Source organism: Rhincodon typus, chromosome 16 (assembly GCF_021869965.1).
Source record: "Rhincodon typus isolate 14 chromosome 16, sRhiTyp1.1, whole genome shotgun sequence".
In the NCBI taxonomy this organism is placed as follows: Eukaryota; Metazoa; Chordata; class Chondrichthyes; order Orectolobiformes; family Rhincodontidae; genus Rhincodon; species Rhincodon typus.
Window position 1 is genome coordinate 61,153,490 of NC_063347.1, and position 13,885 is coordinate 61,167,374.

Genomic DNA, 13,885 nt, shown 5'->3' on the forward strand with positions numbered 1-13,885 from the left:
TACAGTTCTGGTCACCGCATTATAGGAAGGATGTGGAAGCATTGGAAAGGGTGCAGAGGAGATTTACCAGGATGTTGCCTGGTATGGAGGGAAGGTCTTATGAGGAAAGCCTGAGGGACTTGAGGCTGTTTTCGTTAGAGAGAAGAAGGTTAAGAGGTGACTTAATAGAGACATACAAGATGATCAGAGGATTAGATAGGGCGGACAGTGGGAGCCTTTTTCCTCGGATGGTGATGGCTAGCACGAGGGGACATAGCTTTAAATTGAGGGGTGATAGATATAGGACAGATGTCAGAGGTAGGTTCTTTACTCAGAGAGTAGTAAGGGCGTGGAATGCCCTGCCTGCAAAAGTAGTAGACTCGCCAACTTTAAGGGCATTTAAATGGTCATTGGATAAACATATGGATGATAATGGAATAGTTTGGGTTAGGTGGGCTTCAGATTGGTTTCACAGGTCGGCGCAACATCGAGGGCCGAAGGGCCTGTACTGCGCTGTAATGTTCTATGTTCTATGTTCTATGTGAGGGGAAGGGGGTGAGGGGTGAAGGGGAGTGAGGGAGGATGGGGCGAGGGAGGAGGGATTGATAGTTGATGGTGTGAGGGAGGAGGGTTGAGGGAAAGGGAGTGAGGGAGGATAGGGGTGAGGGAGGATGGGGTGAGGGTGGAAGAGGTGACCATGGATGGTGTAAGATCGACATGTGATGTACAGTATCTGCCAGCAGGAGGAGCTGCAGCAGCAGATGGATAGAGGGTTTGGGGCACACACTTTGTTTGGTATTTTGCTCCTCATTCCAGCATACTGGGGGAAACCCGGTGATAAAACTTGCTGCATTTGAACTCCACTCCTTAGACTTTTTAATCCTCTAACCAAAGCCCAGCGCAGGCTGCGTTCAAGGCTGACTTAAACTCTCAAGGCTTATGGGAACTGGGAGGAAAATAGAGATCAGAGCTACCATGATCTATGGAAGGACAATGCAAGTTCAAAAGGCCGACTGGCCTGTTTCCCATCCTAATTCATATGGTCCTATGTCAGTGCATGTGTGCGAGTAAGGGAGGACTCAGCTTGAGTGTGTGCGAGTCTGTGTCCCAGTGAATGTGTGTCTCCCTGAGGGCTAATGTGCCTGACTGTATCCGAGCCTGAGTTCGTACTGATGAGAACAATGAGAGGGGAGTATTTGTGGGTGCGCCTACATGCCTTGTCTACATGTTAGGGAAGGAGTGACGGCAGGGCTTGTAGGTAGGGACAGAAGGCTATGTACTGGGCTCTGATTAGTTACGTGACCTGTCACGTTTACAGCCACCAACTTCTGCAAAACAGAAACAGCAGGAACTGACAGATACATTAGACCCACCTGGCAGCGATATCTCTTAGCATATTTGTAGATTTCAGCCATGGCAAAATTATTGTTGAACTCATTTTGGTATTTCTGTAGACAAGATAAAAAGAGAATGCTCCGATTTCAGAAACCCTGTTTTGCTACGTTTTACTGACACAATGCAAGGCCAACTTTTCTTGTTGATTCAGTTCATCAATAGACAGACTTCAACACAGAGGAACAAGACACATTCACCATATTCATTGTTCCTGCACCAAATACAGAGCTCCAGTGGCGCTCTCCCCATCAAACACTCCCAGGACAGGGGCAGCACGAGGTCAGGTACAGAGTAAAGCTCCCTCTACACTGTCTCCCCGTCAAACACTCCGCAGGACGGGGACAGCATGGGGTTAAGTACAGAGTAAAGCTCTCTCTACACTGTCCCCCATCAAACATTCCCGGGACAGGGACAGCATGGGGTTAGACACAGAGTAAAACTCCCTCTACACTGTCCCCCATCAAACATTCCCGGGACAGGGACAGCATGGGGTTAGATACAGAGTAAAGCTCCCTGTACATTGTCCCCATCAAACATTCCCGGGACAGGGGCAGCATGGGATTAGGTACTGAGTAAAGCTCCCTCTACACTGTCTCCCCATCAATTACTCACAGGAGATGGACAGCACAGGGTTAGATACAAGGTAAAGCTTCCTCTACGACCTTCCTCTTAGTCTCTGCTGCTTACCCGGGACTCCTCTGCCAGGTGAGCATTCATTTCCTGTTCACTCAGTGTGATCATTTCCTGGATCTCTCTGTAATATCTCTGCACAGCTTTCTTGTACTCTGGGATTTCTTTTGCATATAAGAGTTTATTTGTTGGTGAATCCTAAAGGAAAAAAAGACAACACTAGATTCTGCTTCATGATCCCATTTTGCCAGGACATATGAGCATATAAATCAGGAGTAGGCTATCAGCCCCTCAAGCACCACTGTTTAAGAAGGTACTGGCTGATCTGAGGACTCCATATTCCTGGCCAGCCCCTGATAACCTTTCACCTCCTTGCTTGTCATGAATCTATCCATTTCTGCCTTAACAATATTGCCACTGCCTTTTGACAAAAAGCTTTCGAAGGACTCATGACTCTCTAAGAGAAAATTGCTCCTTATCTCTGACTTCATTGTGCAACCCCTTATTTTTAAACAGTGACCCTGAATTTTCGAGCCTCCCATAACATCCTCTCCACATCCACCCAGTGAAGATCCCTCCAAAACATACAAAATCCTATCAAATCACTTCTGACTCTTCTAAACCCCAAAGGTTACATGCCTAGCCTGTCTTGCCTTTCCTCAGAACACAACCCACCCATTCCAGGTTTTAGTCTAGTAAACATTCTCTAAACTGCTTCCAACATATTCACATCCTTCCATACATATGGTGACCAGGATTGTAAAGAGTACGCCAGATGTGGTGTCTCACCAATGCTCTGTATAACTGAAGCATAACCATCTTACTCTTGTATTCAATTCCCATCACAATAAAACATAACATTCTATGAGCTAACAAGGTGTAGAGCTGGATGAACACAGCAGGCCCAGCAGCATCAGAGGAGTAGGAAGGCTGACGTTTTGGGCCTAGACCCTTCTTCAGAAATTTCCTGATCACTTGCTGCATTTGCATACTAACCTTCTGCAACTCCCGCAGTAGGACACCCCGATCTCTCTGCACATCAGAGCTCTGCAACCCCTATGCTTTTACAGACAATACGTTTCCTTTTTTAGTCTTCATCCCAAGACGGACAATTTCCAACGTTATACTCTCTGAGCTGAATCTTATGGTGCTTTTTATTTGGTTAAATGAGAGTCAGGTTGAGTTTTGTGAAGGGATCCTCACCATGAAGTTTCTCGTCACTTATTACCTGACTTGCTGCATCAGTTGGTGTTTCAGTACCTACAGTGTCTCTAATCTGATTGCTGTCCCTATTCCTGGTGCAACTTATCGCTTGCCAGAGATCCCAGAATTCACTGGCGTTCTGATTTAAATCCTGGTGTACAGCTGGACATGCACATTCAGTCTGGAGCTGCCCCGTTCGGCTTCTGCCAGTTGTTTGGACAGGGCAGATGGAGGGGGGCAAATGAAATTGGCTTGAGATCGTGCAGGCAGGAAGCTTGCAGTAATGCTGTATGGGGTGGTGCAAAGACAGGATTTCCTCATTTCCTAGGACCAGCAGAGGTCTCACCATCTGGAGGAATACCCAGTGCTGTAGGATGAAGCTCAATGCCCTTCTCCACTCTGCCAGCGTAAGAGCCACCATATTCTCTCTGCTCGCCCTCACTCGGTCTTTCTCCGTGACTCTCAATGAGGATCGTACTCTACCACTCTCACAATTGCCTGTAACCCACCCCAGCCTCCGATACCACTAAGTCTGCATGCCCCCTGTGCAGCCATTCACTTACCTCCCTAGTTGCACCAACAGTACCAGCTGTACCACCCACCTTCATCTCCCTTAATATCTGCTTCTTTCATTCCAGGAGGACAGTGGCCGCTAATAGGGCTGATAGAGTCAGGATGGATGGTGGGTTGCCCAATATTCAGCTCCTTACCCCTTATATGGAGAGTGCCTTGTCCCAGGCTGCCCCAAGTATGGTGGACTGGCCAAATCAAAAGCCCCTGGACTGGTATCAGAGGCTGCTGTTCTGAGGAAGGGTCACCGGATCCGAAACGTTAACTCCGTTTTCTCCTCCACAGATGCTGCCAGACCTGCTGAGCTTTTCCAGCAACTTTGTTTTTGTTCCTGTTGTTGATTTACTGGGTGGGACCCCAAGTGAAGGCATTCCCCTCTGCCTTCACTGAGGCCAGCTAACAACCATGACAAGCTTCAGCCTTTGTGAATGTGCTAAATGCGAAGGTAGGACAGAAGTAATATTAGCTTTGTTTCTCTAGCTGAGGCGGCAAAGCACAAAATGAGAGTGAATGCTATAGCAGTGAGAGAAGAGCCTGGAAATACAGCCTATTTCAGGCCATGAGCTAGCTGTGTGTGTCCCTGAGCACACTGCAGTGTTACAATGAGGGTTAGCCTGAGGTACAGCATTGAATAGCAGGTGCTGAGATTCCCCTGACTCACCATGTCACTCAGAGCCTACTGAGATTTTGTCCCTTTCCCCATAACCTTTCCTACTCACTTAACCTATCACCTTGAATTCTCCATAAGTCCTCCTTACAAATTACTTTCCTATCCATCCTTGTGCCTCCAGCAAATTTGGCAACCAGTCCTTCAATCCTGTAATCCAAGACTGGAATAGAAATTGTAAACTATTGAAATTTCCTGTCATCTTGTCAATATGCTACCCACCAAAATGTAAGCATATATGTTTTGTAATAATCTTAAATGTGGCATCTTATCAAATGTTTTCTGGAAATCTACATACAGTACACTCATCAGTTCCCCCTTATCCACAGCATGTATTACCTACTCAAAGAACTGCAGTAAATTGGTCAAATATAATTTCCCTTAAACAAAACCATGTTGAATTGGGCCTGATTACCTTGAACTATTTTTTTAGCTGCCCTAATATAATGTCTTTAATAAAAGATTCTGACATTTTCCACATTCTATTTTGATTACATTCCAGTCTATAACTCTCTTCTGGGTAACTTTTATTCTCCATATAAACCATCACGAATCCCTTGATTAGATCCCAGTCCATAATGCATTTCCAGGTATGTATTATTCCATATATAAACCTCTGATCCCCTCTATTAAATTGCAGTCTATAACTCACTCCCAGGTATCTGTTATTCCATATATAAACCACCCAAAACACCTCAATTAGATTTCAGTTTTAACTCATTCCCAGGTATCTGTTATTCCATATATAAACCACCCAAAACACCTCAATTAGATTCCAGTCTGTAACTCATTCCCAGGCATCTGTTATTCTTTATATAAACCATTCCAAACCCTCAATTAGATTGCAGTCTGTAACTCATTCCCGGCTATCTGTTATTCTTCATATAAACCATTCCAAACCTCTCGATTAGATTGCAGTCTGTAACTCACTCCCGGGTATCTATTATTCTTTGTATAACCCCCTCGATTACATTCCGGCCTGTCATTCCTCCCGAGTTGCTGGCTCAGCTGGGTTTTTACCTTGCCCAGCTGCAGGTCAGAAATGGAGCAGGCGTCAATGAATGCCTGGGCTATGACAGACAGGCAGGCGTCCATATGGTCAGTCTTCTCCACGTCGAAAACAAACTGCGGGTTCTTCAGGATATTCACCCAAAAACGCAGCGGCAAGCTGGGAAGGAAGGAGAAACTACACGTCACTCTGAAAGTTTTGTGACAGAAACCTGACTCCATACATGAAATTCTTAGCAGAGCTGAACCGGGAACGTTTCTGAGGATATTACTTGCTGCATTGAAAAGGGAGAACCAGTGGATGTGGTGTATTTGGATTCTCAGAAGGCACTTGTGAATGACCCACACTGGAGGTTAGTAACTAAAATGGTTGGGGTGTCCAAAACTAGAGGGTATAGGTTAAAGTGAGAAGGGAAATATTTAACAGGAGCCCAAGGGGCAAGTTTTTCATGTAGACGGTGTTGCGTGTATGGAATGAGCTGCCAGAGGAAGTGGTGGAGGCTGGTACAATTACAACATTTAAAAGGCATCTGGATGGGTATATGAATAGATACAATTTACAGGGATATGGGCCAAATGCTGGCAAATGGGACTAGATTTATACAGGATATCTGGTCGGCATGGACATGTTGGACTGAAAGGTCTGTTTCTGTGCTGTATATCTCTATGACTCTCTGACTGTATGAGATTGAGTGAACTATAGGAGTGTGGATTGACAATTAGTTAACAGAGAGAACGCGGAGAGCAGCAATAAATGGTTCATTTTCAGGACTGCAGACTCTGTGATACTGCGTTACATTTACAAGTGTTCACAGTCTTTATAAATAATATGGAAAAATGGCTCTTGTAGCGCAGTGGTAGTGTCCCTCCATTTGAGCCAAGAGGCCAGGGTTCAAGTCTTACCTGCTCCAGAGATGTGTCATAACATTCCTGAACAGGTTGATTGAAAATATCAAGGTGAGGGGCACAGATTGTAACATTTCCAAGTTTGTTGATGGGACCTAACTGAGTGTGAACAGATGTTGTGTTAGAAATGAGAGGAAGATTTGAGGCGACTTGAACAGTCTGAGTGAGTGGGCTAGAACATGGAGGTGAAATCTAATGTGAACAGGTATGAGGCTATTCACATTGGTAGGTAAGCAACAGCAAGGCAGAATATTTTGTTAACCGGTGAGAGGTCGGGAAGAGAGTAGGTGTTCCAAAGGATCTGGGTGTCCCTGTCCATGAGTCAGTCAAAGCTCGCAAGCAAGGTGCAGCAATTTGAAAAGCAAATGGTTGTCATCCCTAAGGGGGTTTGAATACAAAAATAAAGATGTCCTGCTACATAAGAGCCTTCTGTGAGATCTCACCTGAAGTGTTGTGTCCAGTTTTGATCCTCTTACCTAAGGAAGAATAAATGGATGGCTGCATTATCTTATGAGGAGAGGGGCTGGGTCTGTATTTCCTACGGTTTAGAAGAATGAAAGGGAATCTCTTTGAAACATAAAGAATTCTTACAGGGTGTGACTGGGTGGGTGTATGTAGGTTAAGGGGTTGGGTATTTTTTGATTTCTGAAACCCAGTGGAAGCTCAGTTGTTGAGCCAGGTTAAAGACAGACATTCGTAGATTTCTGCAGACTAATAACATCAGAGGGGATGGGGATGTGAAGATATTTACAGAAAAGTGGCATTGTGGTCAATGATTAACCATGGTCTCATTGAATGACAGATCAGGTTCCTCTTGGTCCTTTAATCTGCAAACTGGAGAGAGGGCCTGCAAAGCGATTAGTGGAGACACATTCGGAAAGGGAATAGAGTTGCTGTAAAGGGGAGAGAACAGCTTTAAACACTTCAACAAAAGAATACTCAGCTACCAGAACAGGACAATTGAGATAATTGCAAATGAATGTCAAGGATTTAGGTGCAAGATATCGGAATTTAGGAGACTGCAATTTGGGTGAAATGTAAGGAATGATATTGTAATGAACATTCTGTCAATTTAATTGTGAACAGTTTTATTTCATAAAGATTTATGATTATGTGTTATCACATCGTATACCGTGAATTATTAGACCTACAGTAACAATGTTCAGTACAAACATACAATGGTTTACCTGTGACACCACCACAAACTGTGGAAAGAATATTTAGGTTGATGGTTTTTCATGTGTAGAAGTGTGCAGCAGTTAATTTAAAAAAAACAAAACAAAAACATCATCATTAGGCAGGATCTGCTAGTAGACGGGGAACAGCTACTTGCAGATGAGTCTACATTCGAGAAGTGGGAGCCTTTTCAAAGTAATATGGTGAGAATTCAATGCCAGAGTGTTCCCCTAAGAGTGAAAGGCAAGGGCAGCAAGTCTAGGGAACCCTGGATATCTAGGGATATCAAGAGTTTGATAAAGAAAAAGAAGGAAGCATATGTCAGGTGTAGTGCATTAAAAACAGTATTGCGAGAGTGTGTGGGGTGGGGGGCGGGGGGGGGAAAGGTGCTTGAAAATAAACTACGAGGACAAAGAGGGGCCATGAAACATTTTTGGGAGATTGGATCAAGGAAAACCCCAAGGCATTTTTGAAGTATATTAAGAGTAAGAGTATTAACAGGGAAAGGGTGGGACCTATTAGAGACCAAAGGGGTAAACTGTGTGTGGAGCCCAGTGGACTTGAGTGAGGTCATAGCTGGATATTTCTCATCTGTATTCACAGAGGAGCAAGATACTGTAGGTGGGGATTCCAGCTGGGATGGTGAGGTTCTAGAATACATTAAGGTTAATGAGGAGTAGGTATTAGATGTTTTAGCACGCATAAACTCGCAGGGCCTGAGGAGGTGTATCCCAGGCTACTGTGGGAGGTAAAGAAGGAGATTGCTGGGGGCCTGTTGGAGATTTTTAACACTTTACTGGCCACAGGTGAAATGTCAGATGACTGTAGGATAGCTAACGTGGTCCCTTTGTTCAAGAAGGGCAGCAGGGATAGGCCAGGTCATTACAGATCGGTTACTCTGACGTCAGTGGTAGGGAAATTATTGGAAAGAATTCTGAGAGACAGGGTTAATCAACACTTGGAAAAGCTGGGATTGATCATGGATAGTCAGCATGGATTTAATGACTTGAATATGAATATCGAAGGTATAATTCGTGATGTACAGAAATTGGTGGTGTTGTTGATAGTGAGGAGGATGGTCTCAGGCTTTCGTTTGATATTGATCAGAGCAATGGTAGGTGGAATTTAATCCTGATAAATATGAGGTGATGCATTTTGGGAGGTCTAATAAGGGAAGGTTTTACACAATGAACTGTAGGTCCTTAGTGCATCCCTGAAGTTGTCAGCACAAGTAGACAGGATGGTGAGGAAGGGATGGTTGGCTTCATTAGCTGTGGCATAGAATATAGGAGCAAAGAAAACTTGTTATAACTTTATAAAGCATTGGTTGTAAAACCAGATGAAGTAACTGTGTGCAGTTCTGGTCACCGTACTATTGAAAGGACGTGATTGCACTGGAGAGGAGATTCACCAGGATGTGGCCTGGGATGGGAACTCTCAGTTATGAGGAGAGGCTGGATAGGCTGGGTTTGTTTTCCCTGGAGCAGAGGAGGCTGAGGGGTGGATCTGATTGAGGCACGCAAAATTATAGGAGGCAGGGACAGAGTTTTAAGCAGATCTGAGGAAAATCTTTTTTTGGCCCAGAGGATGGTAGAAACATGGAACGTGTGCCTGAGAGGGTGGTGGTGTCAGGTACTCTCGTAACAATAAGGTTCGAGTTTGAGTTTGACTTATTGTTGTCACGTGTACCATGATACAGTGAAAAAGTGTTGTTTTGTGTGCTCCATAGGCAGATTATACCAAACAAGGTGTATCAGGGTAGCAGAACAGAGTGCAGAATACAGTGTTACAGCCACAGAGAAGGTGTAGAGAGAGAGAGATCAACATTAACATTTGAGAGATTTGTACAAAAGTCTGATAACAGCTGGGAAGAAGCTGCTCTTGGATATGTTCATATGTGTATTCAAACTTCTATATCTTCTGCCTAGCAGAAGAGTGTAGAAGAGAGTAGGATCTTTGATTATGTTGGTTGCCTTCCCGAGGCAGTGAGAAGTAAAGACAGAGCCAATGGAAGGAAGGCTGGTTTGTGTGATGGTCTGGGCTGGGTTCATGATTCTCTGTAGTTTCTTATGGTCTTGGGAAGAGCAGTTGCCACACTATGTTGTGACGTATCCATGTATGCATCTATAAAAAGTGGTAAGTGGACATGCCAAACATTTAAGAAGCATTCAGATGAGCACTTAAAAAACCAACGCATAATAGGCTATGGACCAAGTGCAGGGAAATGGGTTTTAGTGTAGTTTGGTGTTTGTTGGTCGGTATAGACATGGTGGGCCAAAGGGCCTGTTTTGATGCTGCTTGACTCCATTTGTTGATAAGTTATGTTTGTTATCTTGTACCAATTTAAATATGTCATGTCTGGGAAATGATCGCTTTCTCTTAGACTTAACAGAATGATGATGATCGTTGGTGAGATTAGTGAATTCTTCAAATTCTGCTTCTGTATGAGTCCAAATTCCCCACATATCAACAGAGCAGTGATACTCTAATGGCCATAATGCGTATGAATGAACAGGATACCGATGTAAAGTTACTCATTCACCTGTTGGTTTTCCAGATGTGCAGGGTGTCCGGGTCAGTGATGCCTCGTTTCTCAGCCTGCTCCTCCAGAAAATCAAAGAAATATTTCACTGCGAATGGAGGTTTCACTGCATGGATACTGAGCACAGCTCGGAACAAATCATCCAGGAACTTCTGCAGCGTGCCCTAGAAACAGTAGGAACTGAATCAGTGTGAGGGAATGAGGGTTGTCTGGATGGGGAGAAAGGCAGTTAAGGAACGGTAATGTATTTCCAAGGGCTTTGTCCTGGATGGTGTGAAGCTTTTCGAGTGTTGTTCGAGCTGTACCCATCCAGGGCAAGTGGGGAGCATTCCATCACACTCTTGACTTATGCCTTGTCGATGGTGCACAAACTCTGGGGAGTCAGGAGGTGAGTTACTCGCTGCAGTATTCCCAGCCTCCGGTCTACTCTTGTAGCAGCTGTGATTATGTGGTGAGTCCAGTTGAGTTTCTGGTCAATGGTAATCCCCAGGATATTGATAGTGGCGGTAACACCATTGAATGGGAAGGGGCAACATGAACTATAATTTGAAGAGTGGACTATGTGGTCACATGAGGCTGTTCCACCATTGAACAAGATCTGATTATAACCTCTTATCCACATTCCTCACCACATGCAACCCTTACTTATCAAGAACCTATCCATCTTTACCTTAAAATATTTAAAGCCCAGCTTCCACCACCTTCTGAGCAAGAGGGCTCCAAAGACTCATGATCCTCCAAGAGAAAAAAACCTCTGGGAGTAGCTTTTCCAATCTAGATTTATTATGTTTTTCAGGGATGCAGTGTTAGCACTTGAGCTGATGTGAGGGGCCTGAGGATTTTGGAAATTCACATCCACCATTAACTGCACTTCCACATCTGAAACCCAATGTAAACAGGCTTGTAAACGTTGACACGGATACACAATCCCCTTCTCTCACACACACGCACACTCTCTCTTACACATGTATACATAACACAGGTACCAACATGCTCTCTGTTACATACACACACACACACAGACACAGACATTCACTCACAGACAGACACACACTCACACACAGACACACACTCACAGACACAATCGTTGTCTGGGACTCTGCGTGAGTTGTGCAGCAGCTCTCATGTCCTCTGTACCATACCTTGGTGGAGAGCAGCCTGGTCAGGTAGATCTCTGGTAAAACTTTCTTGCGGTGACTGTGCTTGTGAGATTTCTTTGTTTCAACAAGTTCATCATTTGGTAGGACCTAGTTTGTGAGGAAGGGAAAGTTTTGATGGATCAGGAACCGAGTGCACCTCAATAATGACATGGTTCAGGATAGACCAAAGAGGATCAGGATGGCAATGGGTGAGGGGGGACAAGGTGGATTGAAGTAGGGTGAGGATGGGGCAGGAGATGGTACGGTTGGGGGTGGGGTTTGCTTAGAGAAAGACTTCAGATCATCAAATTCAGAAAGAAAGGAGGAGAACAGGTCCCCAACTACATCAACAGAACTGAGGTTGAGAGAGTGAAGAGCATCAAGCTCCTCAGAATGACAATAACCGACAACCTGTCCTGGACTTCCCACGTAAATGCGACAGTCAAGAAGGCACAACACGCCTCTTCTTCCTCAGGTATCAATAATGTCCCTCACTAATTTCTACAGATGCACCATTGAAAGCATAGTGTCCAGGTGCATAACGGCCTGGTATGGCAACTGCACTGCCCAGGACTGTAAGAAACTACAGAAGGTGGTGTGCACAGCCCAGACCATCACAGAAGCCAACCTTCCATCCATGGACTCTACTTACACGGCTTGCTGCCGCGGAAAGGCGGCCAACATCATCAAAGACCCATCGCACCCAGGTAATGACCTCCTACAACCTCTTCCATCAGGCAGAAGGTACAGAAGCCTGAACACTCGCACCAGCAGGTTCAGGAACAGCTTGTTTCTGGCCGTTTTCAGACTGATGATTGGACTCTGGCCTCAAATAATGTAACCTGCAATGTAACCTGCATGCCTCTAAGCCTTTTTGATCTGTACATCCTTTGCTTGCTGTGATCTGCCTGTACCACTCGTAAACAAAGCTTTTCACTGTATTTCGGTACACGTGACAATAAATCAATCAATCAAATGTTACTAGCTGCATTAAAAGTTGTCTTCAGTTCAGGTACATTCAGATCAAAGCTTCCTCCAGCCTGCGCTACAGCCACCCACCATCAAAATCAGACAACATTAGAAATCCGATTTCAATTCATCACTCCGAGCTCAGCTGCAGTCAAACTATAAATCCCAACAAATGAGAGCACTGGGGATTGAGATCGTCATGTATCAGCGACGGTGGATTCTCCAAGTGAAGCCCAGTCCATTCCATTCCCCACATGAAGAGCAGATACCTATTGGGCCAGCTGGTAAGGAGGAGTGTTCCTCCTGTTTGGGATCTCCACTTTGTCTGCTTGTCACCCAGGGATGGTGCACAGGATTAGAGTTTGCTGCAGAGGCAAGCAAAAGGCTCTGAGCTACTCAGAGTGAGAGTAAGTAAACAGGCACTCACCAAATGGAAGTATTTTTCAGTGTCCAAGTCCTTCACTGTAAAAGAATAAAAGATCATTTGAAGGGTCCATTTGAATGCATGAATACCTATGATCTAAATAAACTCAGAAGAGTCAACATTACCCCATTTTTGCTGTAGAATATGGTTGGAACAGGATGCAGATATCGATCCTAAACTTTCTGGGTTGATCTTGCATCAGCTTTAATTGGAAGAAAGGAGAGGAGACAGTGGTGTAGTGGCAGTGACCCAGGTCCTGATGCTTTGGGGACATGGGTTCAAATCCCACCATGATGACGAGTTGGGGAATTTAAATTCAATCAATAAATCAAGAATTGAAATCCCGTCCTCACTGAGGTAACCACAAAACGGTACTAGATTGTTATGAAAGCCCGTCTGGATCCTTACCCTACCTGTGTTGCCACAGAGCCCCAGCAATGTGGGTGACCCTGAAATGCCCTTGTGATTCACTCAGCTCATGGGTCATTAGGGTTGGCAACCAAATACTGGCCTTGCCAGTGACCATCAAAGAGCCTAACCAATTGCTTGCCTCAAAGCAGGAAGGCTCACTGTTTAACATGGCCCTTAGGAACAGAACAGAAAGCCATTCGGCCCCTTGAACTTATTCTGTCATTCCATTAGATCAAGGCTCTCCTGTAAATTAGCTTCATTCACTTGTGTTCATTCAATATCCTAAACTGGTGTTAGCTAAAACTAAAGCTTGTGAATTTGAAGGGAAATTATTGACTTGGTCAGAAGATTGTCTTGTCTTTTACTGGCTAACCAATGTAGATAATAGTGTGTAATGAGATTGGAAGTAAGTTACTAGTTGTGTCCCACAACTGTCTACGTTGGGGCCTCAACTATTCACCATACTTGTTTATGACTTAGATAACACAATAAAGAAACTTTGAACCAAATTAGCTGAATGAGCAAAACTTGGCAGATGGATTTAAACACAAGAAAGTGTGAGGTCACTCAGTCTGTACCAAACAAACATCAGTCCGAGTATTCATGAAACAGTGTAAAAGGTGGATGCCTAAGAGATTTAAGGCCACCTCATTCACACGTCACTAAAATTATACTAAAGATAAATTTATGAAGTGTTAACTTTTCTACCCAGGACACTCAGAGAGTTGCATTTATCCCTGAGTTATCCGTACCCCCTATATTTACCCCTGAGCCATTCATACCTCCTTTACCTACTCTTTGAAATTCATACTGCTGTATTTACCCTGAACCATTCATACCCCCTATACTTACCCTGAACCATTCAT

General features: G+C 44.4%; 1 protein-coding gene across 1 annotated transcript in view; it reads right to left on the reverse strand.

Annotated features, from left to right (window-relative positions):
- Window positions 1-1,187: 1,187 nt before the first annotated feature.
- Window positions 1,188-13,885, reverse strand: part of plxnd1 (plexin D1) — a 93,275-nt gene continuing 80,577 nt past the window's right edge. The window contains exons 29-34 of the mRNA XM_048606249.1: window positions 12,612-12,646; window positions 11,219-11,323; window positions 10,077-10,240; window positions 5,465-5,612; window positions 2,062-2,202; window positions 1,188-1,427 (exon numbers count right to left, since the gene is read on the reverse strand). Of these exons, the coding sequence (XP_048462206.1) occupies window positions 1,188-1,427; window positions 2,062-2,202; window positions 5,465-5,612; window positions 10,077-10,240; window positions 11,219-11,323; window positions 12,612-12,646 (833 nt within the window). The remainder of the gene's footprint in view (window positions 1,428-2,061; window positions 2,203-5,464; window positions 5,613-10,076; window positions 10,241-11,218; window positions 11,324-12,611; window positions 12,647-13,885) is intronic.